This window comes from Hyperolius riggenbachi, chromosome 8 (genome assembly GCF_040937935.1).
Source record: "Hyperolius riggenbachi isolate aHypRig1 chromosome 8, aHypRig1.pri, whole genome shotgun sequence".
Lineage (NCBI taxonomy): Eukaryota > Metazoa > Chordata > Amphibia > Anura > Hyperoliidae > Hyperolius > Hyperolius riggenbachi.
This window is the reverse complement of record NC_090653.1, coordinates 150,803,869-150,827,581: the sequence shown is the minus strand read 5'-3', so window position 1 is coordinate 150,827,581 and position 23,713 is coordinate 150,803,869. Positions and strand designations below refer to the sequence as shown.

Sequence of the window (23,713 nt, the reverse complement as noted above, 5' to 3'; positions counted from 1 at the left end):
GTATAAATATTTGCTTTTGTCACTAAGGGGCATAACAACCCTAGTGACAAAGTAGGTAATTTACCTGTTAAGCTGGCCCTAGTTATTGTATGGCCGGTGGATATTACAACAAAGGAGGCAGAAAGTTAAATCGCCATGAATCCCAATCTCTGGCCTCATCTTGAATTAAATAACAGGTAGCTGAAAAAATCTAGCCTGATGAATTGCTAGGTGTGTACAAAAAAATATTTATTCTGCCCCTACCCATAAACCTAAAAATATTGCTTAATAATGTATATTAGCTCAATCAGTTGATCAAGATCTCACCTTAGAAGGGGTACATGTGACTTCAGGTAAGCTTTAAATGCAAATTTTCAAATGTTCTATGATAGTACTACTATCATGGAACATTTGAAAAGTTGCATTTAAAGCATACCTGAAGTCACATGTTCAGATAAACATAGGTACATATAATACTATGCCTACTAAGAAATTCTCTGAAATTTTTTTTTTCATGATTGTGGTCCTTTAAGGAGGCAGAGTGTGGATCCCAAACTGCCACTGTGACCGCCTGATGAAATCTTAAAAATTAAGCCATTAAACTAAAAATTTCAATGTTGCTAATGTTCTATTTATCATCCATACTACACATAGAATTAATTATCTCATACGTTTATTTTCACTTTAGGTTGCTTTTTTTTTAACCTTGCTATGTTGTGTTTTTCCTTTTGCAGAGCTAATCAGGAGGAATTGCTGGAACACAACAAATCTGTGAACAGTGCAGCAAGCTACACAAGTGGTTCATTTGAATCTATTACAGATGAACCTAGCTGGAATTATGAAAGTGATTCATTTGAATCTGTTACGGATGAATCTGCTCCAGACTATGAAAATGATTCATTTGAATCTTTCTCCTCACATGTGGATTTTCATCATAGTTCAGATCCTGAGACCAGCAGTATCACATCTGAAGCATTTGAGGATATCTCAGAGAGTAATAAATCCGGTAATTAAGCTTTCACCTAACCACAGTATATATGTTAAAGATGGCCATACAGTATTGATTCTTTTTTCTACCTTAAACCACTTATTCTGCAGAAATACTTTCAAAAATCATTCACAGTTTTGCAGTTGCTACTGTTGTCCTGTGCAATGCAGTACCAGCTATGTGCCTGTCAATCCGCTGCTGTGAGCAATAAAAATGACTGCATTTTCTAATAAATCAGTCAAATAAGGTCCTAGTTTTGTTTTTCCTTATCAATCTAGTTCCTTTAAATAGGCCCAATCCAATTTACTTTTTTTTCCTAAGTTTTCTTCTAGGAGATAATGTTTCACCTTTTATATAAAATAACCTTTCAGCACTCTGAAATTGAAAAAGTATCGAAAAGTAGGTGAAAAATTATTGACAAAATTATTGAGTATTTTCTTGCTTGCTGGTGGCTTAAAGTGTACCTGAGATGAGGGGGACTAAAAGTTTTATACATACCTGGGGCTTCCTCCAGCCCACTCTTTGCAGATTGCTCCCACGCTGGCGTCTAAATCCTCCTAGATGCTCTGGTAGCATCCCCGTTCTCCAGGGATAGTCGGCGCAGTGCGGCCAAGCATGATCCCCCGTCTCGCTCCCGCAGCTGGGAACATTTTGTGCCTGCGCAGTGGTACCGCATGGGCGCAGTACGCGCCTTTCGAGAGGGGCGGGCACGCGCGGGTGCAGAGAACGGAGCTGCTACCAGAGCATAAGAGGGTTTAGACGCCAGCGTGGGAGCAATCTGCGCAAAGGCTGGAGCAAGCCCCAGGTATGTATAAAACTTTTAGTCCCCCCAGGTTCACTTTAAAAGGCATTTTTATGATAACAATTAAAAATATCACCTAGGAGAAAACTTGAAGAAAAAGTGAATTGGATCGGGCCCTATGTATGCATACGCCTAGATCAACAAGGATCAAATGGCTCAAGTAGGCACCAGATTACTTTGTTGCAAGTGATTAACAGGTAAAGGCCATTGAAAAAAGCCCCACAAATTACACTGAGAGCAGGTGATGCTGCAGTGTGGAAATGAGACCAGGGCCCCAATTCACTTTTTCACTTGCGTTTTCTCCTAGTAGATAATTCATCATCTTCTATTTCAATTAGCTTTTTAGCACTCTACAATGGAAAAAAGTACCAAAAGGTAAATGAAAAAGTACTGTCAAAATTATTTTGAGTATTAGTTTACTTGCTTATGATGTAAAAGGCATTTTATTTACAAATTGTGAAAATATCACCAAGGAGAAAACTCAGGTGAAAAAGTGAATTGCATATGGCCCCAGGCGAGGTCATGAAACCGATTTGTAGTAACAAGCTGGGGTCAGGGCAGGTGGTATTCAGGCAGTATCAAGGTCATCAAAGCCAGGTGTTACTGTTTGATGAACAGTTTCTGCAATGTCAATGTAACATTTTAAAAGTACTAATATAAGGAGACTGCAGTGTAGCCCATTTTTGGTATTCTTCTTTGCTAAAGTTGAAAAACTGTTGCAGCTTTAAAATGTATCATTGATATAAATTAACAAAGATGTATAAACATGAAACATATCTTAATGTATACACTGTACAATACTGTGCAGAAATCATCATAGTTACATCTGAAAATATACTGTAACATAGTTTGCCTTTAGTAAACTGGCTTTAGAGTATGGTGAACCTGTTACTATGGTACGGAGTAGATTGTGAGTTAGCTGTGCATTTGTGTACATCAACACAATGCACCTGCATTGCTCTCCATTGCAGTGCCAATCCTATTCAGTGAATGGGATAGCACTGTTATGCGAACCAAATGAATGCAGGAGTGCATTATCAAAACACACTGCTATGCAACATATAAGCGATAACATCACAAAGTGCAATCTATGCAGTTCTATCGTCCTTGCAAACTGCACACTATACGCTTTGCAGAAATGTGCATAAAATGAATCCCTAAGTCAGTTAGTGACAATGCTATATACTCTGCAAAGCACTGTGGAAGATGCATTGCTATATTAATGCACAAATAAATAAATAAATAGATATAGTGCACTAAGTCTGCACTTAAATTGTAGCAAGTTTTCTAGACTGCTTTAGTTAACCTATCTCATGAATACCAGAAATTGTATGCAATTATACCAAAGTAATGTGCTGCTGTGCGTAAAGCAAAGGTTGTTCACACTGAATATTTACTGTCTTATATTTACGCAATACAGTACTGCACATGCTAAGATTGTGACTAGTTGAGAAAAAGTTAATGTTTTTGAGCCTTGTGTGATAACCTACATAATTGGGCAGTTGTGTTAGTTGTGTGGATGTGCAACTAGATGGGTCAAGTGTAGTAAGGAGGCTTTTTAGTTCCTTTCAGCCCCTTTAAGACTCCTAGGAGTTCTGGTTCCCCAAGAGCTTGCTGGACAACCTGTATTCTGTATGTTTGAAGTCCTACCACATAGAGCCACGTTAATCCATGCCATCTGAAACAGTCTGTATGCATGTTGGATTATTGTGGCTCTGTACAATTAACAAGCTGACACATCTTTGCATTCCAGTGGTTCTGGAGGTGTGGCTAGTTTACAGGGACAACAAGGGACAATTTGCATATTCAGCAGTAATGCATTGTGAGAGACCTCATATGTTCACTCCAACCTTAAGAATTGCAAACACCTTCTGTTTTAAGAAGCCAAACTTCTATAATTATTTAAGATATCCAAATATATAACCTTGTGACACTTTTTGCTCTTGTAGGAAGGGACTTAATTGAGAAGTGGGTAGCAGTTCTTGAAAGGAAACTTCAATCACCTAATTCATATAAACGTCATCCTAACTCTGGTGAGTAAAAACATTATTTTTCAATCCCTGTGAAAACATTGTGTTTAATGATGGTGGTGATTAGGGATGATCAATGAGATGCAAATGGTTCCGAAATTATGCACATTTTTATGCAAATGTGTGCAGTTTGAAAATGGACCAATCAATTTGAACCCAGGTTTAAATTGATTAATCCATTTTCAAGCTGCATACATTTGCATAAATGTGCATCAACTCGGAACAATTTGCATATCTGTGATTATCCCTAGTGGTGACCCTTCATGGGATTTTCCTTTTTGTTATAATGGAGAAAATAAACTATAGTGTACCGATTGCAGAGAGAGAATATGGGAAAGTGATTGGTGGTGTAAAGGTGTGTCCCAGATTTCTCTCATCTCCATTTTGATCTGAAATCTGGTCTATGTAATATAGTAGCATGTGCTCTTCAGGGCTCTGCAAAGTCGTTAGTATACTTGGATTGATCCATTGCCTTAGTAATTGGATACATGTTTTTTGAATGTGTATGATATTTCGCTATGTACAGTACATTGATGGCCTCTAATGCATATTCATCTTTAGTTATCCCATTTCCTTTCCCAGTTACAGACTTTGTTCCACTTGAGCCTGTAGATCTTGTACCTGACTGGTCCTCCTTCTCTGATAGCTTACCAGGTCTACTTGGAGCCACATAATTGCCTGTGAACTCCGGAAAGTCTTCTTACCAGAAGACTAAATACGCAGGATAACAATGTGTGGCAGCCATTTTAGAAAGGGAGTCATTCTGCCGCAATGCTCCCTGGATTTGATCCTGGGACTCTGCATTGGTGCTAACTGGTGGTGAGCCACCTCTTCTTCTGACTGCAGCTTGTTAGTGTTCTGTCAGTGGGTCCCTACCATATTTACAACTACTTTTGATGGGGAACCATATATGATAATGTACTTATCCTGTGTTTGGGAAATCACAGCATGGGCTTAGGCCCCGTTTACACTTAATCGATTGCTCTCAGTTATAACTGAAAGGTCAACTGATTTTCACAGTAATGCAAATGTTTCCTATGGCACCTTTCACATTTAACACGTTTTAACTGAAATCTTTTTCACAATGCGCTGCTATAGAGAAGAAAAAAAGCGCGTACCGACTGATTAAGTTTAAATGGGGCCTTAGTCAGACCTGTCCAAATAGCTCTAACCATGGATTCCCGTACACACGCTAGAGTAAACCCGGCTGAGGTGACTGATAGCAACTACCTCTGTCGATAATCCGGCGTGTGCACAGCAGCCCCAGACCCCCGACAGCCACCCAGCCAGTGATCCGCTGAGTGGATCAATTCAGCTGAGCGATGGTCATTTTTTTTACCTGCTCAACCCCCTGCCACGTGACATCACCACCGGACAACATCCATCTAGTGTGTGTAGGGGGCTTAATTGTGATAACATAAATGAAATCACTGTCCTCTGTAAAACCCTCCTGAATTGTCACCAGAAAATCATAAATAAGTGCAGGGCAGATAAAGTCCTATAAACTGCTATATGCCTGTTTGCAGGTTGCACAGGGCAAGCAACAGACAGTTTACGGTTATAATGGTGTACTGGCAATGTGCTGCTTGTCTTCAATGGAGCCTTTGATAATGGTGGCAAATTAGGTTGCAAGTAAATACCGGATATGCCTCACAGTGTTTATAAAAGCAAAGTCACAGCTATCACAGTGACATTTTACCCATCAGTTACAGGTGTTCTCTTTATACACAGTACTTTTAATTGTCTTGTTTTCTAGTGCTTCACTTATAGTGTCAGGTAGAGAAATATCTTATCTGCCATCGGGACTCGGGTCAAATACGTGTGATACTGACTGTGCTCTCTACCTCTTTAACTACACCCAGTTTGCAGACTGTCAGATGAAGTTTTGTTGCAAATATATAGCTGACAAACAGCTGCGCATCTGGCAAATAAATCTCACTCCACAACCCTTCAGTAGTGTAGAACAGCTGGTGAAATAAACCTTAAGGGAAACCGCAGAGAAACTTGCATGGCAACACACCTTTGAGCTCAACACATGCTGTAAAGAGTCTCTGCCACCACGAGAGTGACACCCCCCTTCAGATCCCTGCTCACCCGCAGGCTTCTTGACAAACCAGCAGGTAAGTTGTCTTTTCCAAGTCCTCTTGACCTGTGTGAGTTGGTCTACAGTGTGTATAATGTGATCTCGAATGTCCTTCCTGACACTAGTCAGGGTTTTATTATATGGTAGTTTTCAGCACAGCTGCTCCCACTTAATAGTTTTCCTTTGGTGTATATGCAGAGCCTCTGTTTGGGTTCAAGGTGCGTTTGCAGTTTCTGGGGGGGCTCAGCGCATCTCTGAGCTGAGGCCATTCAGGGGCGGCCTGGTGATGCGCTGATCCCACTTTTTTTGAGCATAGGGAATATTGCAAGCGATTCTTGGAATTTGTAGATGGCATTAAGGGCTCTTTCACACTAGGAGCTGATCCATGCGTTTTAACGGATCACTCCCGGGATGCGTTTAGAAAGGTAACGTGTATTTGACTTTCATGTTAACTTTCGCATTACACAAAGCGTTTCAGAGCGTTACGTTGTATTGCATCTGGAGCTTCGTAATGTCCAGCGACTGCATTTTCCCGTCAGGTGAATTAGAGCTACTGCTGCTAATCAGCGTTGCACCACAACGTCCCGATGTCACGCCGCAGGTCATAACCCATGCACAAAATTGGTTCATTTACGCATTATGTAATGTGAAAGAGGCCTAAGGGCCCTTTTACACTGTAAATGCTGGATACAAGCTAGCGCTGACTGGTGAAGTGGGTGGTTTTGGCGTACGTCGCTCAGCGCCAAGTGCTGAAATTAGGCACCCCATAGCAGTAATGTAATACTGTGCGGGGTGTGTAAGGCGCTGGGCTCCAGCGAACGCTGGACCTTGAATTACATCTCCCTTGGAGTTGCTACAACTCGGAGGAGGAATAGTATTTTACGCCACTGGGGATTTGAGCAGCAGCAGGGAGAGCCGTCATTTGGCTCACCCAGGACCCAGTTCACCGGTGATGTACACCTGACTGGCTCTTAGCAGGTGCAGACTGGTGATTTTAGGGAGACATTGGCTGGCATTTTCTGTCAGGACTATCTGGTGCTATTATGACACATTGGCTGGCACTTTCTGTCAGGGCTATATGGCACTATTAGGAGACATTGGCTGGCACTTTTAGTCAATGCTATCTGGAACTATTAGCAGACATTAGCTGGTCAGTGCTGTATAACACTATTAAGACTTGCTGGCTCGCTTTTTTAGAAGGAACGGGCTGGCACTTTTACCAGGCGCTGGTTGATGCTTTTAATAGGTGCTGAGAGGTACTTACTTGGCTCTTTCACACTATACATTGAAAAACTGATGCATTTTAACTTAGTGCATTGTCAAAAAAGCTTTCAGTCAAAATTTTATTGTATTGTAAATTGTATTGTATAGTGTAAACTGAGTCATAAGAAAACATGGACATTGCTTACAAAATCAGTTGTCCTTCCACTTTTAACTAAGAGCAACTGATATAATGTAAAAGGACCCTAACACTTTCTAGTTATTTCACTGGGCAGCGTGTACCGCAAGTTACGCTATTAGGGTTACCTGTGGTAATCGAGTAGGGCGACTGTTGCTACAGTAACACGCGTTACTTAAAAGCATTGCCATTAGTAACGCGGATTACCACAATGGTCACATTAATAGCATGACTCGCGGTACATGCTGCCGGAAGTAAGGGTGATATTGCCATGTGTTTGTGCTATTTTATGCATCAGGCCCACTGGCACTAACAGGTATTACCATTGACTCCTGTGAAGGTATAATCTAGCTCCATAAATGCCCACAACAGGGTTTTATAAACACCATCTAACACCAAGCTTGCAGTATGAACTGGCTTCATTGATAGCAATGGAGCTTACATTTCCTAGAGTTATAAAGCTGCACTGAATCAGTAGCTCTAGCAATACTAGGACATTAAAAACATAATTGTTCCTAAAAAGTGCAGATTACAAAGTATGGTGCCGGCTGGCTTTGCTAAAAATCCTGCTCTGGGCTTTTTGGTAGCGCTGACAAGTGACTCAACCTTAATTGGAGTCAGTGGAATATGTCTGCACGCCCCTGCAAAATCACTAGCAAGCATCAGTCAGCACCATGCAGCGTCTCCCAGTGCCAGTTTATCACTGCTAGACAAACCATGCCCTAGATATACTAAAATCAGTCTTATTATGTATCAAAGTTAACTGATTTGGAAATAAAGTTAATTATCAAAAAGACCAATTCTTGAGAACAAGAATCCTAGAAAATCCTATTTGTACCTATTTAAAAATCTATTAAAACTGAGTTTGCCGTGTAAGGTAGGCATCAGTCACTATTCAATCAAATTCCAATCGAATAGGGAGCAATTGGCTTGGCATATCAGGCCAAAATTGACCTGTATATGGCCAGCTTATAGGTTTCTATGGCAATCAACTGAAGCTTTATTCTACTAGCACACTGACCACACTGAGTGGTATCATTTGAGGTGTCTTTCACAGCTCTGTACCCAGATGTATGAAATGTATACCATGGTATAAATGTTCTTGAAATAGTTACTCAAATACGTCACACATTTTTAATGCATGATTTTATCATTATATTTGTAATATTATTAAAAGATTTCCGCCCTCCCCCCTCCCCAATTGAATTTAGCGTTAAATTGCAGTTAAATCAATTATCTCGATAATCTTCAATTTCCAAGTGTTATAAGCATCTGTTTATTTTAGGCTTTCACCATTATCCTTTGGGGTTTAGTCTTCTCATTTCATACAGCAAGATAAAGCCTTGATTACCTCTTAATTGTTTGCTTCCTATAATATTGAAAATGATCTTGGTTAATACATTTAGCTGCATAATGAAGGATGCATTTGAAGAATATAATGAAGCACTAAGAGGCAGTTATTGTCAACACAACAGGGTTACATTCAGTTTACTCTTTAAAAGTCTTAAAATGTCCAGTCATCACTCCGGTACTGATGGATAATGTCTGTTGCTGCCTTGTCAAAAGCACAGTGAAGCTGTCTACAGTCATGTGAACGTCACTAGATGTATCCTTAGGTATTCTGTCGGCCCGGGGCTGTATAAACTGGGGCTCATGGCTTGCAACGTGCCTGTGTTTGCATTGCATATGTGAGGTGTGATGCATAAACCGCATTCTCAACAGAGTAACAATAACAACTGGAAAAATATGTTTATCTAGTCCAACTGCACTCTTGTGGCATATTATCAGTAACACATACAGGCGTGATATTTTTTGCCTAAACCAGCTGAAAATGGTTGAATCATGCAGATCTCATTTCTTGATTTTAAAGTGAACCGAGCATCATTTTTAACACCCAGGGCAGCTCTATAGCAAATAAAAAATGCATTCTAAAAATGTGGTTTATTATTAAAAAAAACTTTATTTTCACCTCATTTTTTTACATCTAAGAGTTAAATTAGCCACTTTGTCTGTCTGCAAAGGACCTGCGGTCGCTGAGCAGGAGATGGTGAAAACAGATAAGAAATTGCCTCTTTAGACTTAAAGAGGAACTCCAGTGAAAATAATGTAGTAAAAAAAGTGCTTCATTTTTTACCATAATTATGTATAAATGATTTAGTCAGTGTTTGCTCATTGTAAAATCTTTCCTCTCCCAGATTCACATTCTGACATTTATTACATGGTGACATTGTTACTGTGGGCAGGTTATTTAGCTGTTTCTAGCTGCTCTGTCTGTTACAGACAGCTAATAACAGCTATTTCCTGTCTCTGAACATTGTTACATTGTGGCAGTTTGCCAGCAGTACCGCGGTATTCAGAGCCTCTTGTGGGAGGGGTTTCAGCACAAAATCAGTCACACAGCGCCCCCTGATGGTCTGTTTGTGAAAATCATTGTCTTTCTCATGTAAAATGGGGTATCAGCTACTGATTGGGAAAAAGTTCAATTCTTGGTTGGAGTTTCTCTTTAATTGACCACAAACAAACCCCCATTGTACTTCAAACAGAAAACATCAGTTACAGTTGAAGAATGTCACACCTAGCCTGGACAACAGCAGTTGTAAAACAGCAGGGGTAGAGCTTCTGAACAATGGCAGCCCTTGCAGCTATTTGAAGCCAAGAGCTGCTTGGATCCCTTTAAGATGTTCTATTGCTATGGAGGAGAGAAGACAGGCAGAGGCATATCTAGGGTGTAGCAACCCCCTCCCCCCCCCCCCAAAAAAAAAACCCCACACAAACAACTCTGTAGGGCCCCATGCCTAAAAAAAATAGCCCCCCCCCCTAAGTGTGAACTATCTCTGTGCCCCCTGGGTCCATCTTAATGAGAGTAACGCAGCGTGCTCATATGTTGCCACAGTTATGCACCCTTCTCTTCACTCTGCAGTATAGCATGTACACCAGCTGTCCCTCGTAAGGCGGCGGTGGGTGGGGGTCAGGAGAAGGACAATGCACTTGGCCAAGATGATCCACCACCACATTGGTTGAGAACCCTCTAGGACAGGGATGCCCACACTTTTTCAGCTCGCGAGCTACTTTAAAATTTGCTGAGTCCAGGACATTTACAGTATAGGTAGCTAGGTATAGGTGTCTTCAGTATAGGTAATTCGGTATAGGTGCCTTCAGTATAGGTAGCAAGGTATAGGTGCCTTCAGTATAAATACAGTGGGATGCGAAAGTTTGGGCAACCTTGTTTATTGTCATGATTTTCCGGTATAAATCGTTGGTTGTTATGATAAAAAATGTCAGTTAAATATATCATATAGGAGACACACACAGTGATATTTGAGAAGTGAAATGAAGTTTATTGGATTTACAGAAAATCTGCAATAATTGTTTAAACAAAATTAGGCAGGTGCATACATTTGGGCACCACAAAAAAAATGAAATCATTATTTAGTAGATCCTCCTTTTGCAGAAATTACAGCCTGTAAACGCTTCCGATAGGTTCCAATGAGAGTCTGTATTCTGGTTGAAGGTATTTTGGACCATTCTTCTTTACAAAACAACTCTAGTTCATTCAGGTTTGATGGATTCCGAGCATGGACAGCTCTCTTTAACTCACACCACAGATTTTCAATTATATTCAGGTCTGGGGACTGAGATGGCCATTCCAAAACGTTGTACTTGTTCATCTGCACAAATGCCTTAGTGGATTTTAAGCAGTGTTTAGGGTCATTGTCTTGTTGAAAGATCCAGCCCCGGGGCAGCTTCAGCTTTGTCACTGATTCCTGCTGATTCTGAATGGAATCCATGCGTCTCTCAAGTTTGACAAGATTCCCAGTCCCTGCACTGGCCTCACAGCCCCACAGCATGATGGAACCACCACCATAGTTTACTGTAGGTAGCAGGTGTTTTTCTTGGCATGCTGTGTTGTTTTTCCCTCCATGCATAACGCCCCTTGTTATGCCCAAATAACTCAATTTTAGTTTCATCAGTCCACAGCACCTTATTCCAAAATTAAGCTGGTTTGTCCAAATGTGCTTTAGCATAACTCAATCGGCTCTGTTTGTGCTGTGGGTGGAGAAAAGGCTTCCTTTGCATCACTCTCACATACAGCATCTCCTTGTGTAAAGTGCACCGAGTGGTTGAACGATGCACAGTGACTCCATCTGCAGCAAGATGATGTTGTAGGTCTTTGGTGCTGGTCTGTGGGTTGGCTCTGACTGTTCTCAGCATTCGTCGCTTCTGTTTATCCGAGATTTTTCTTGGTCTGCCACTTCGAGCCTTAACTTTAACCGGTTCAGCACCGCAGTGCCGAAAATCTCATGCATCCGATCAACGTTCACCTCCCATTCATTCGCCTATAACTTTATTGCTACTTATCACAATGAATTGATCTGTATCTTGTTTTTTCTGCCACTAATTAGGCTTTCTTTGGGTAGTACATTTTGCTAAGAATTATTATTTTCTAAATCCATTTTAACAGGAAGATTAGGAAAGAAATGAATAAAATTCATTATTTCTCAGTTTTTGGCCATTATAGTTTGAAATTAATATATGCTACCGTAATTAAAACTCATGTATTTTATTTGCCCATCTGTCCCGGTTATTACACCGTTTAAAGGATGTCCCTATCACAATTTATGGTGCCGATATTTCATTTAGAAATAAAGGTGCATTTTTTAATTATGGTAGCACGTATTATCTTAAACTATAGTGGCCAACAACTGGGAAATAATGTTTTTTTTTCTATTTCTTACCTGTTATTCCCATTAACTTCCCTGGCAGCCATTCTCCTTCCTGTCCTCCGAGGCTCTGAATCACTCCGGTGAGTTCCCTCTCAGTGATCTCACTACAGAGTTACAGTGCCACCTAGAGGATGGAGGGAAAATTGCAGCGCTGGAGCCCAGGGAGGTGAATGAGTGCAGGGGCTGCTGCAGGCTTTCTGGCGGCATGATTTTTTTTCCTGATTTTAGGGTCTGAAACGTGCAGAAAAGCCCCTAAGGTCCGGAAATAATCATACCACCTGGGAGGTTAAAATGCATTTAGCAGTACCACCCAAAAAAAGCCTAATTAGTGGCAGAAAAAAAAAGTATAGATCATTTCATTATGATAAGTAGTCATATTGGTGAATGAAAGGTAAGGAGTGCTAAAAGGTGAAACTTGCTCTGGTCCATAAGGGTAGAAATGCTTGAACAGAGGCACCAATGAAGAATAAAAACGTCTAAAAAAAAAAAAAAAGGTTAAAAAAGGGTAGTTGTGGTGGACTTACCTGCCTTATGGACAGACACATCTGCTATTTTTGGTTCAGAAAATAACATTTATTGGGTGCTCCACTTTGCATCACGTTTCGCAGATACAGTCCTGCTTCATTAGGCAAATTACAGAGAAAAACTGGGGAAGAAATACCAGAGAACAAATGGCTAAGGAAAAACCCCTCAGTGGTGAATTGGTTAAAATGAGTGGAGCTCCACAAATGTTTCAAATGCAAATGCCTTTGCATCTTCAAGGTAATGCAGGAGCATGCATGGTGTCCAGCACACTGTACAATGTCTGGTCATAAAACTACAGACTGTTCCACGCACCTGAAATACATTTCTGAATAGCTCATGTGTTACCTTTTCCTACTGTTATTAGACATTAGTCTCCAACACCCCCTCTTCTTCAGTCACACTGCACAACAGCAAACATGATTTCTTGGTCTCTGTGAAACGATGAAAGTCTAAAGGAGTTAAATAAAAAAACCCAATAAGTGTGCCTCTTCGAACATTGCTTTTCAACACACTGCTTTGCAAAGGAAAGTTTGATGCATTTATAAATAATCTTGTTTTCTTTCAATGTGCAATGATGTATAAAGTGCTATCAATATTATTAATGTTGGGTGGGCTGCACTCCTGGATTGTGCTGTTCCTTAGCAACATAGAATCTTCCGGCACTTGCTTTACAGGGTAAGTCTGCTAGCGATCCCATGGCTGTCATTGGTGGAGTGCATAGTGTGCTGCCAGACCCTGGCATCGGGGACCTCCACAATGGAGATGATCATGCTGTCATCACCTTCCCCCAGAAATTTTTATAATTTCCTATTTTTTTCTTTTTCTTTTAGCACAGGAATGAATAAGAGCAAACTCAGTGTAACATGAGTGCTGTATCCAGGGGGCTCTGCATTGCTACAAGTATGCAGCATACAAATAATACAATGCTGCGTGATTTCTCCAAGTAATTTAGATATTGTGTAGGCATCTATGTAAAGGATGTGCAAAATAGCAGTAATATTCTATTGGTAATTTTAGCAAAATTCTACTTTGCCTCTCTGTATAACTGGAACCTAACTCTTACATGAACCCTCCTCATTGATGCCTAATAAGAACCCTCACCTATTGATGCCTAACAAGACCCCTCACCAATCTATGCTCAACAAAAAGCCTCCTCATTGATGCCTAAAAAGAACCCTCACCTAGCAATGCCCAATACTAATCACCCCCTACCTACTCCTAACACTAACCACCCCACACTCGCCGCTATTTTGGAGTTAGGATACAGTGAAGCTGAACTCCAGTGAACTACTGTTCCCAGCATGCCCCCACATCTCCTGCACTGTAGCAGAACTCTGCCGCTGCTATTTTTCTCCGGCAGACTTCCTCTACGCTGTAGCAGAACTCTGCCGCTGCTATTTTTCTCCGGCAGACTTCCTCTACGCTGTAGCAGAACTCTGCTGCTGCTATTTTTCTCAGGTAGACTTCCTCTACGCTGTAGCAGAACTCTGCCGCTGCTATTTTTCTCCGGCAGACTTCCTCTGCACTGTAGCAGAACTCTGCTGCTGCTATTTTTCTCAGGTAGACTTCCTCTACGCTGTAGCAGAACTCTGCCGCTGCTATTGTTCTCCGGCAGACTTCCTCTACGCTGTAGCAGAACTCTGCCGCTGCTATTTTTCTCCGGCAGACTTCCTCTACGCTGTAGCAGAACTCTGCCGCTGCTATTTTTCTCCGGCAGACTTCCTCTACGCTGTAGCAGAACTCTGCCGCTGCTATTTTTCTCCGGCAGACTTCCTCTACGCTGTAGCAGAACTCTGCCGCTGCTATTTTTCTCCGGCAGACTTCCTCTACGCTGTAGCAGAACTCTGCCGCTGCTATTTTTCTCCGGCAGACTTCCTCTACGCTGTAGCAGAACTCTGCCGCTGCTATTTTTCTCCGGCAGACTTCCTCTACGCTGTAGCAGAACTCTCCGCTGCTATTTTTCTCCGGCAGACTTCCTCTACGCTGTAGCAGAACTCTGCCGCTGCTATTTTTCTCCAGCAGACTTCCTCTACGCTGTAGCAGAACTCTGCCGCTGCTATTTTTCTTACGCTGTAGCAGAACTCTGCCGCTGCTATTTTTCTCCGGCAGACTTCCTCTACGCTGTAGCAGAACTCTGCCGCTGCTATTTTTCTCCGGCAGACTTCCTCTACGCTGTAGCAGAACTCTGCCGCTGCTATTTTTCTCCGGCAGACTTCCTCTACGCTGTAGCAGAACTCTGCCGCTGCTATTTTTCTCCGGCAGACTTCCTCTACGCTGTAGCAGAACTCTGCCGCTGCTATTTTTCTCCGGCAGACTTCCTCTACGCTGTAGCAGAACTCTGCCGCTGCTATTTTTCTCCGGCAGACTTCCTCTACGCTGTAGCAGAACTCTCCGCTGCTATTTTTCTCCGGCAGACTTCCTCTACGCTGTAGCAGAACTCTGCCGCTGCTATTTTTCTCCAGCAGACTTCCTCTACGCTGTAGCAGAACTCTGCCGCTGCTATTTTTCTTACGCTGTAGCAGAACTCTGCCGCTGCTATTTTTCTCAGGTAGACTTCCTCTACGCTGTAGCAGAACTCTGCCGCTGCTATTTTTCTCAGGTAGACTTCCTCTACGCTGTAGCAGAACTCTGCCGCTGCTATTTTTCGGGTGCCCTGTGACAAAATTTCCAGCTGTAGATGGTATTTTCATAGGTGTCAATGGCACACCCAATTTTTCCTGGTTCTGCTTGATTCCAAAGTGTCTGTTTCGATTGTAAAGACTTAGGGCCTGTTTCCACTTGTGACGCATGCGTCTGCGAGACGCGCAGCGTCACTTCCTGGTGTGCGGAGACGAATCCCATCAGCCGAGCCATGTATAGCTATGGGATTTGCAGCCTTCCGCACCATTTTGGATGTAAATATCGGCCGAATCGTTAGCACAAGCAATTCGGCCGGCGACACCATTATACCATTATACTCTATCTGCGGATTTGGCGCGGTAGCCACAGCAGTGGAAACAAGCCTTTATGACTTCTAGTTGTGTCTCTTGTTAAATGCCCTGGAGTCATGCTACATTTACTGGTTCACAAAATGCCATAGCTTTCTTTTAGTTTGATTATATGGCTCTGTAAAATGAATAGTCTATACTATAGCCAGGCATTCTCATTGACTTATTTGAAGTGATGCATAAAAAAAGTAACTTTGAGCTTATGTGGTATCAAATATTTGCAAAGACCTTCTGTGTTATGAAGTCAAAATGATACTAGGCATATTATTTTTGTAGTGTGTTTTTCTTTTAGCCCTCTATGAAATCTTAGTAGTTCTGAATCTCTCCGACTTTACTCCTGTAAAATTCCTCCATTACCAAGTTCTAGAGCCATATCAATATATGGCTTGCACTGATAAAGACCAATATAGCCTGAAACCGCTGTCTGCAAGTTTGCTTATATGGCATTGTATAATTACCGTAATAGTCTTTAGGCATGCTGAAATCCATTGCTCTAGATGTATAACTGCTTATCAGGGAAGGGACATTAAGGAATAATTTGCATATGCATCAGTATTGCTTATTGAGGGTCTATCGGTATTGAGAATGACATGAGAGAGTTTATTTGAAAAATGCACTTACTATTCTAGCTGTGAGTCTGATTGGTTTCTTATAATGAGCTTTTTTCTAACCTTTGTCATTAGCTCATTGCGAACCTACAGCAAATGAAAACCCCAATTTGCAGTCTTATTGCACAAAGAAGATACAACATCTCCATCAACGGAGCACAAGAAAACAGAAAAAACAGCATCCAGCACCACCTCTGAGGCGTTCAGCAGAAAAACACCCTTCATGTCACATTCCCAATCAGCTTATAAATAGATTACAACTTCAAAATTTCAAGCACACCATGGAGCAGGTACAGATCCTTTCACATTAATATGGTGGCTTTTACTTGAATCTATACAGAAAGGTACACAACTGTATAATTCTGCTTTAACCACTTCAGGACCACAGGCTTACACCTCCCTAGTGACCAGGCTATTTTTTAAAATGTAGTGCTCTGCAACTTTAAAAGCTTGCTGCAGAGTCATACTACGTAGCACAGCAGTGATCTCCCCTCCCCCGTTTCTGCCCACCAACAGAGCTTTCTATTGGTGAGCTCTGATCGCTGCTGCACACTGTATTAATTTTTTTTGTTAATTATTATTATTATTTGATTTTTTTAAAAATAAAAATGTTTATTATTTTAATTATTTTCCCTCTCCCTGACAGCCAATCACAGCGATCAGCTCTCATAGGCATCTGCTTATGAGAGCCAATCGCTTTCTGAGCCTCTCCAGGGGACAGCCTAATGACAGGGGCTGTCCCTAGTATAGCGCTGCCATAGATCGCAGCGCTGTACAATGTAAATAGATGGCGGTTTCGCCGTCTAACAGTCTCCTAGCGGGCGATCTCCACTGGTAGACTGATGACGGAGCGGTGCTCTGTCACTCAAGCGGGGATGCGCGATCCCCTGCAAACCACTCCCCCAGGACTTAACGCCAATTGGCGTTACATGGTCCTGGGGGAGCCACCTTGCGACCACCAATTGGCGTTAGGCGAAAGGAGGTTAAAAGAAACCCCAGGTGAAAATAAACTGATAAGATTAATAATTGTATTCATCTGCCTACTCCCAAAAACTTTTTTAAATGTTTAAATCCTACAGTTTTATTTTCTGTGCATCAGCTAACAAAGTTTGTTTAATGTTGTACTGTCTCATATAACTGATACATTCTTTCATTGACCTGAAGGTAAAATATATGAACTATTGACCTTTTTATGCATCCCCTGCACTCAGAAGCTCTTCTCTGCAGGAAAGAGTTTTATGGTTGTAATTCCTTATCAGTGAGGATTACCTTATAGTCTTTTTTTTTTTGCAAAAAGGGTGTGCGCATCAATCACCAAGTGAACCCTTAAATACCTGGCTTAGCAGATGAGGCCTAATTAGCTTATTAAATGAGGCATAGCTCCAGCAAATCTGCATTCACTTTCACATGCCATTTGCAGGGTTTTGCCAACGAATTCACCGCAAAATGTTTGACCTGCGGGGGATTAGTTTGCGCAGCATTTATCACTTATCCAGGATCGCCACGTGGAGGCCCCCCCAGGATCCCAGGAAAAGGGGGGCCAACAGGGCACTCCAAGCACTCTCACTGCTCAGAGACCCTGCAGCCGCCCCCCTGGGGGGGAGGCTGAGAAGCGCGGGCGGCCCCCCCAAGCGCTGCCACCGCCAGAGAGAGCCGCCTCCCAAAGGATAGGACCTACCTTATTTCGTACTGCGTCCAAGTGCATTATTATGCCAGGCAAAATGTGCGCAACTTGGGAGCACTACGAAAGGGGGGGAGTGGAACAGAGGTCACCCCAAGCCAGATAAAGCTCAGGGGTGACTCTACAGCTCCACAACCCAATGGGGAAGCAGGCTGCAGACAGCCCTTGGAGAGGGTCATCCACCACCTGCCTCCAGAAGAAAGAAACAAACAACATTTTGCAAAAAGGGTGTGTGCATCAATCACCAAGCTAAGCCAGGTATTTAACCACTTGAGGACCTAGGGCTTTCTACCCCTTAAGGACCGGCCACTTTTTTTCCATTCAGACCACTGCAGCTTTCACGGTTTATTGCTCGCTCATACAACCTAACACCTAAATGAATTTTGGCTCCTTTTCTTGTCACTAATAAAGCTTTCTTTTGGTGCTATTTGATTGCTCCTGCGATTTTTACTTTTTATTATATTCATCAAAAAAGACATGAATTTTGGCAAAAAAATGATTTTTTAACTTTCTGTGCTGACATTTTTCAAATAAAGTAAAATTTCTGTATACATGCAGCGCGAAAAATGTGGACAAACATGTTTTTGATAAAAAAAAACCCATTCAGTGTATATTTATTGGTTTGGGTAAAAGTTATAGCGTTTACAAACTATGGTGCAAAAAGTGAATTTTCCCATTTTCAAGCATCTCTGACTTTTCTGACCCCCTGTCATGTTTCATGAGGGGCTAGAATTCCAGGATAGTATAAATACCCCCCAAATGACCCCATTTTGGAAAGAAGACATCCCAAAGTATTCACTGAGAGGCATAGTGAGTTCATAGAAGATATTATTTTTTGTCACAAGTAAGCGGAAAATGACACTTTGTGAGAAAAAAAAAAAGTTTCCATTTCTTCTAACTTGCGACAAAAAAAAATGAAATCTGCCACGGACTCACCATGCCCCTCTCTGAATACCTTGAAGGGTCTACTTTCCAAAATGGGGTCATTTGTGGGGTGTGTTTACTGTCCTGACATTTTGGTGGGTGTTAAATTGTAAGCACCCCTGTAAAGCCTAAAGGTGCTCATTGGACTTTGGACCCCTTAGCGCAGTTAGGCTGCAAAAAAGTGCCACACATGTGGTATTGCCGTACTCAGGAGAAGTAGTATAATGTGTTTTGGGGTGTATTTTTACACATACCCATGCTGGGTGGGAGAAATATCTCTGTAAATGACAATTTGTTAATTTTTATAACACACAATTGTCCATTTACAGAGATCTTTCTCCCACTCAGCATGGGTATGTGTAAAAATACACCACGAAACACATTATACTACTTCTCCTGAGTACGGCGATACCACATGTGTGGCACTTTTTTGCACCCTAACTGCGCTAAAGGGCCCAAAGTCCAATGAGTACCTTTAGGATTTCACAGGTCATTTTGAGAAATTTCGTTTCAAGACTACTCCTCACGGTTTAGGGCCCCTAAAATGCCAGGGCAGTATAGGAACCCCACAAATGACCCCATTTTAGAAAGAAGACACCCCAAGGTATTCCGTTAGGAGTATAGTGAGTTCATAGAAGATTTTATTTTTTGTCAAAAGTTAGCGGAAAAAGACACTTTGTGAAAAAACACAATTAAAATCAATTTCCGCTAACTTGTGACAAAAAATAAAATCTTCTATGAACTCGCCATACTACTAACGGAATACCTTGGGGTGTCTTCTTTCTAAAATGGGGTCATTTGTGGGGTTCCTATACTGCCCTGGCATTTTAGGGGCCCTAAACCGTGAGGAGTAGTCTTGAAACGAAATTTCTCAAAATGACCTGTGAAATCCTAAAGGTACTCATTGGTCTTTGGGCCCTTTAGCGCAGTTAGGGTGCAAAAAAGTGCCACACATGTGGTATCGCCATACTCGGGAGAAGTAGTACAATGTGTTTTGTGGTGTATTTTTACACATACCCATGCTGGGTGGGAGAAATACCTCTGTAAATGGACAATTGTGTGTATAAAAATCAAAAGATTGTCATTTACAGAGGTATTTCTCCCACCCAGCATGGGTATGTGTAAAAATACACCCCAAAACACATTATACTACTTCTCCCGAGTACGGCGATACCACATGTGTGGCACTTTTTTGCACCCTAACTGCACTAAGGGGCCCAAAGTCCAATGAGTAACTTTAGGATTTCACAGGTCATTTTTGTTTCAAGACTTTAGGGCCCCTAAAATGCCAGGGCAGTATAGGAACCCCACTAATGACCCCATTTTAGAAAGAAGACACCCCAAGGTATTCCGTTAGGAGTATGGTGAGTTCATAGAAGTTTTTATTTTTTTGTCACAAGTTAGCGGACATTGATTTTAATAATTTTTTTTTTACAAAGTGTCATTTTCCGCTAACTTGTGACAAAAAATAAAATCTTCTATGAACTCACCATACTCCGTACGGAATACCTTTGGGTGTCTTCTTTCTAGAATGGGGTCATTTGTGGGGTTCCTATACTGCCCTGGCATTTTAGGGGACCTAAACCGTGAGGAGTAGTCTTGAAACCAAATGACGCAAAATGACCTGTGAAATCCTAAAGGTACTCATTGGACTTTGGGCCCCTTAGCGTACTTAGGGTGTAAAAAAGTGCCACACATGTGGTACCGCCGTACTCAGGAGAAGTAGTATAATGCGTTTTGGGGTGTATTTTTACACATACCCATGCTAAGTGGGAGAAATATCTCTGTAAATGACAATTGTTTGATTTTTTTTACACACAATTGTCCATTTACATAGAAATTTCTCCCACCCAGCATGGGTATGTGTAAAAATACACCCCAAAACACATTATACTACTTTTCCTGAGTACGGCGGTACCACATGTGTGACACTTTTTTGCAGCCTAGGTGCACTAAGGGGCCCAACGTCCTATTCACAGATCATTTTGAAGCATTTGTTTTCTAGACTACTCCTCGCGGTTTAGGGGCCCTAAAATGCCAGGGCAGTATAGGAACCCCACAAGTGACCCCATTTTAGAAAGAAGACACCCCAAGGTATTCCGTACGGAGTATGGTGAGTTCATAGAAGATTTTATTTTTTGTCACAAGTTAGTGAAAAATGACACTTTGTGAAAAAAAACCAATAAAAATTAATTTCCGCTAACTTTTGACAAAAAATAAAATCTTCTATGAACTCGTCATACACCTAACAAAATACCTTGGGGTGTCTTTTTTTCTAAAATGGGGTCACTTGTGGGGTTCCTATACTGCCCTGGCATTTTACAGGCCCAAAACCGTGAGTAGTCTGGAAACCAAATGTCTCAAAATGACTGTTCAGGGGTATAAGCATCTGCAAATTTTGATGACAGGTGGTCTATGAGGGGGCGAATTTTGTGGAACCGGTCATAAGCAGGGTGGCCTTTTAGATGACAGGTTGTATTGGGCCTGATCTGATGGATAGGAGTGCTAGGGGGGTGACAGGAGGTGATTGATGGGTGTCTCAGGGGGTGGTTAGAGGGGAAAATAGATGCAATCAATGCACTGGGGAGGTGATCGGAAGGGGGTCTGAGGGGGATCTGAGGGTTTGGCCGAGTGATCAGGAGCCCACACGGGGCAAATTGGGGCCTGATCTGATGGGTAGGTGTGCTAGGGGGTGACAGGAGGTGATTGATGGGTGTCTCAAGGTGTGATTAGAGGGGGGAATAGATGCAAGCAATGCACTGGCGAGGTGATCAGGGCTGGGGTCTGAGGGCATTCTGAGGGTGTGGGCGGGTGATTGAGTGCCCTAGGGGCAGATAGGGGTCTAATCTGATAGGTAGCAGTGACAGGGGGTGATTGATGGGTAATTAGTGGGTGTTTAGGGTAGAGAATAGATGGAAACACTGCGCTTGGGTGGTGATCTGATGTCGGATCTGCGGGCGATCTATTGGTGTGGGTGGGTGATCAGTTTGCCCGCAAGGGGCAGGTTAGGGGCTGATTGATGGGTGGCAGTGACAGCGGGTGATTGACAGAGGCGTAGCTAGGGCTTTCAGCGCCCGGGGACAAAGACTATTAACCTCCTTGGCGGTATGAAAAATACCGCCAGGAGGGAGCGCAGCAGTTTTTTAAAAAAAAATTTTTTTTTTTATCATGTAGCGAGCCGAGGGCTCGCTACATGATAGCCGCTGCTGAGCGGCATCCCCCCGCCCGCTTCGATCGCCTTCGGCGATCTCCGATCAGGAAATCCCGTTCATAGAACGGGATTTCCTGGAGGGCTTCCCCCGTCGCCATGGCGACGGGGCGGGATGACGTCACCGACGTCACTGACGTCGGGACGTCATTGGGAGTCCCGGGCCACCCCTCGGCGCTGCCTGGCACTGATTGGCCAGGCAGCGCTGGGGTCTGGAGGGGGGGGGGGGGCCCGCGCCGCAGCAGATAGCGGCGATCGGGCAGGGGCCGGCGGCGATCAGAGTGCTGGCGCAGCTAGCAAAGTGCTAGCTGCGTCCAGCAAAGCAAAAATTATGAAAATCGGCCCAGCAGGGCCTGAGCGGCACCCTCCGGCGGCTTACCCCGTGTCACACACGGGGTTACCGCCAAGGAGGTTAATGCGCCCTGTAAGGAGGGACCTGCCGCTCCTAAAAAGGGGCATGGCCATGCAACAGAATGTGGGTGTGGTAATGGGTGTGGACAAATATACATGACCTTAGCAGTGGTGTAAAAGGTCTGCCAGGGAAGTTTGAGCTCTGCCATAGTGTTTCCCCCAAAATACATTTAATCTGACAGCATTTCACCAAAACTACATGTCATTTGGCAGAGGTTCCTCCAAAATACAGATAATTTGGCAATGATTCCCCCAAAATAGACATAATCTGGCAGCAGTGGTTCCCCCAACATACATATAATCTGGCAGCTGTTCCCCAAAATACACTTAATCTGGCAGCAGCGGTTCCCCAAAAATACAGGTAATCGGTGCCCCCAGTATAGGTAACCAGGTCTATAGGTGTCCCCAGAATAGGTAGCCAGGTGTATATGTGTGCCCACTATAGGTAGCCAGGTGTATATATGTCCCCAGTATAAGTAGCCAGGGGTCTATGTGCCCAGTATAAGTAGCCAGGTGTATATATGTCCCCAGTATAAGTAGCTAGGTGTATATGTGTCCCCAGTATAAGTAGCCAGGTGTATAGATGTCCCCAGTATAAGTAGCCAGGTGTATAGATGTCCCCAGTATAAGTAGCCAGGTGTATAGATGTCCCCAGTATAAGTAGCCAGAGGTATATGTGCCCAGTATAAGTAGCCAGGGGTATATGTGCCCAGTATAAGTAGCCAGGTGTATACATGTCCCCAATATAAGTAGCCAGGGGTATATGTGCCCAGTATAAGTAGCCAGGTGTATATATGTCCACTGTATAAGTAGCCATGTGTATATGTGTCCCCTGTATAAGTAGCCATGTGTATATGTGTCCCCTGTATAAGTAGCCAGGTGTATATGTGTCCCCTGTATAAGTAGCCAGGTGAATATATGACCCCAGTATAAGTAGCCAGGTGTATATATGTCCCAAGTATAAGTAGCCAGGGGTATATGTGCCCAGTATATGTAGCCAGGTGCCCCCCCTTCCCCAGCGGGAGCGCAGAGAAGAGGGAGAGCTGTGGACACAGCGATGGGGAAGGGGGGAAGTCTCCCCCCCTTCCCTCACCTTAGGACTTACCTTCTCTCTCGCTCCCCCTGCAGATATGAGCTGCAGGCGGCAGAACACTTACTCCATTCGCACGGAGAAGACAGATCTGTGCTCCACTGATCTGGTCTAGACTAGACCAGATTAGCAGAGCACAGATCTGTCTACTCCGCGCGAATGGAGTAAGTGTTCTGCCGCCCGCTGCTCATATCTGCAGGGGGAGAGAGAGGGAGAGAGGGTGAGCCTTAAGGTGAGGGAAGGGGGGGGGGGGGAAGACTTCCCCCCTTTCCCA

At 42.9% G+C, this 23,713-nt stretch overlaps 1 protein-coding gene across 9 annotated transcripts in view; it reads left to right on the top strand.

Moving 5' to 3' along the window:
• The window catches only part of C8H8orf48 (chromosome 8 C8orf48 homolog), a 77,229-nt gene that overhangs the window by 40,396 nt on the left and 13,120 nt on the right, over positions 1-23,713 (top strand). For all 9 annotated transcript variants that reach the window (XM_068249637.1, XM_068249633.1, XM_068249630.1 and 6 more), the window contains 3 exons: positions 714-985; positions 3,719-3,802; positions 16,201-16,415. In XM_068249637.1, the coding sequence (XP_068105738.1) occupies positions 714-985; positions 3,719-3,802; positions 16,201-16,415 (571 nt within the window). The remainder of the gene's footprint in view (positions 1-713; positions 986-3,718; positions 3,803-16,200; positions 16,416-23,713) is intronic.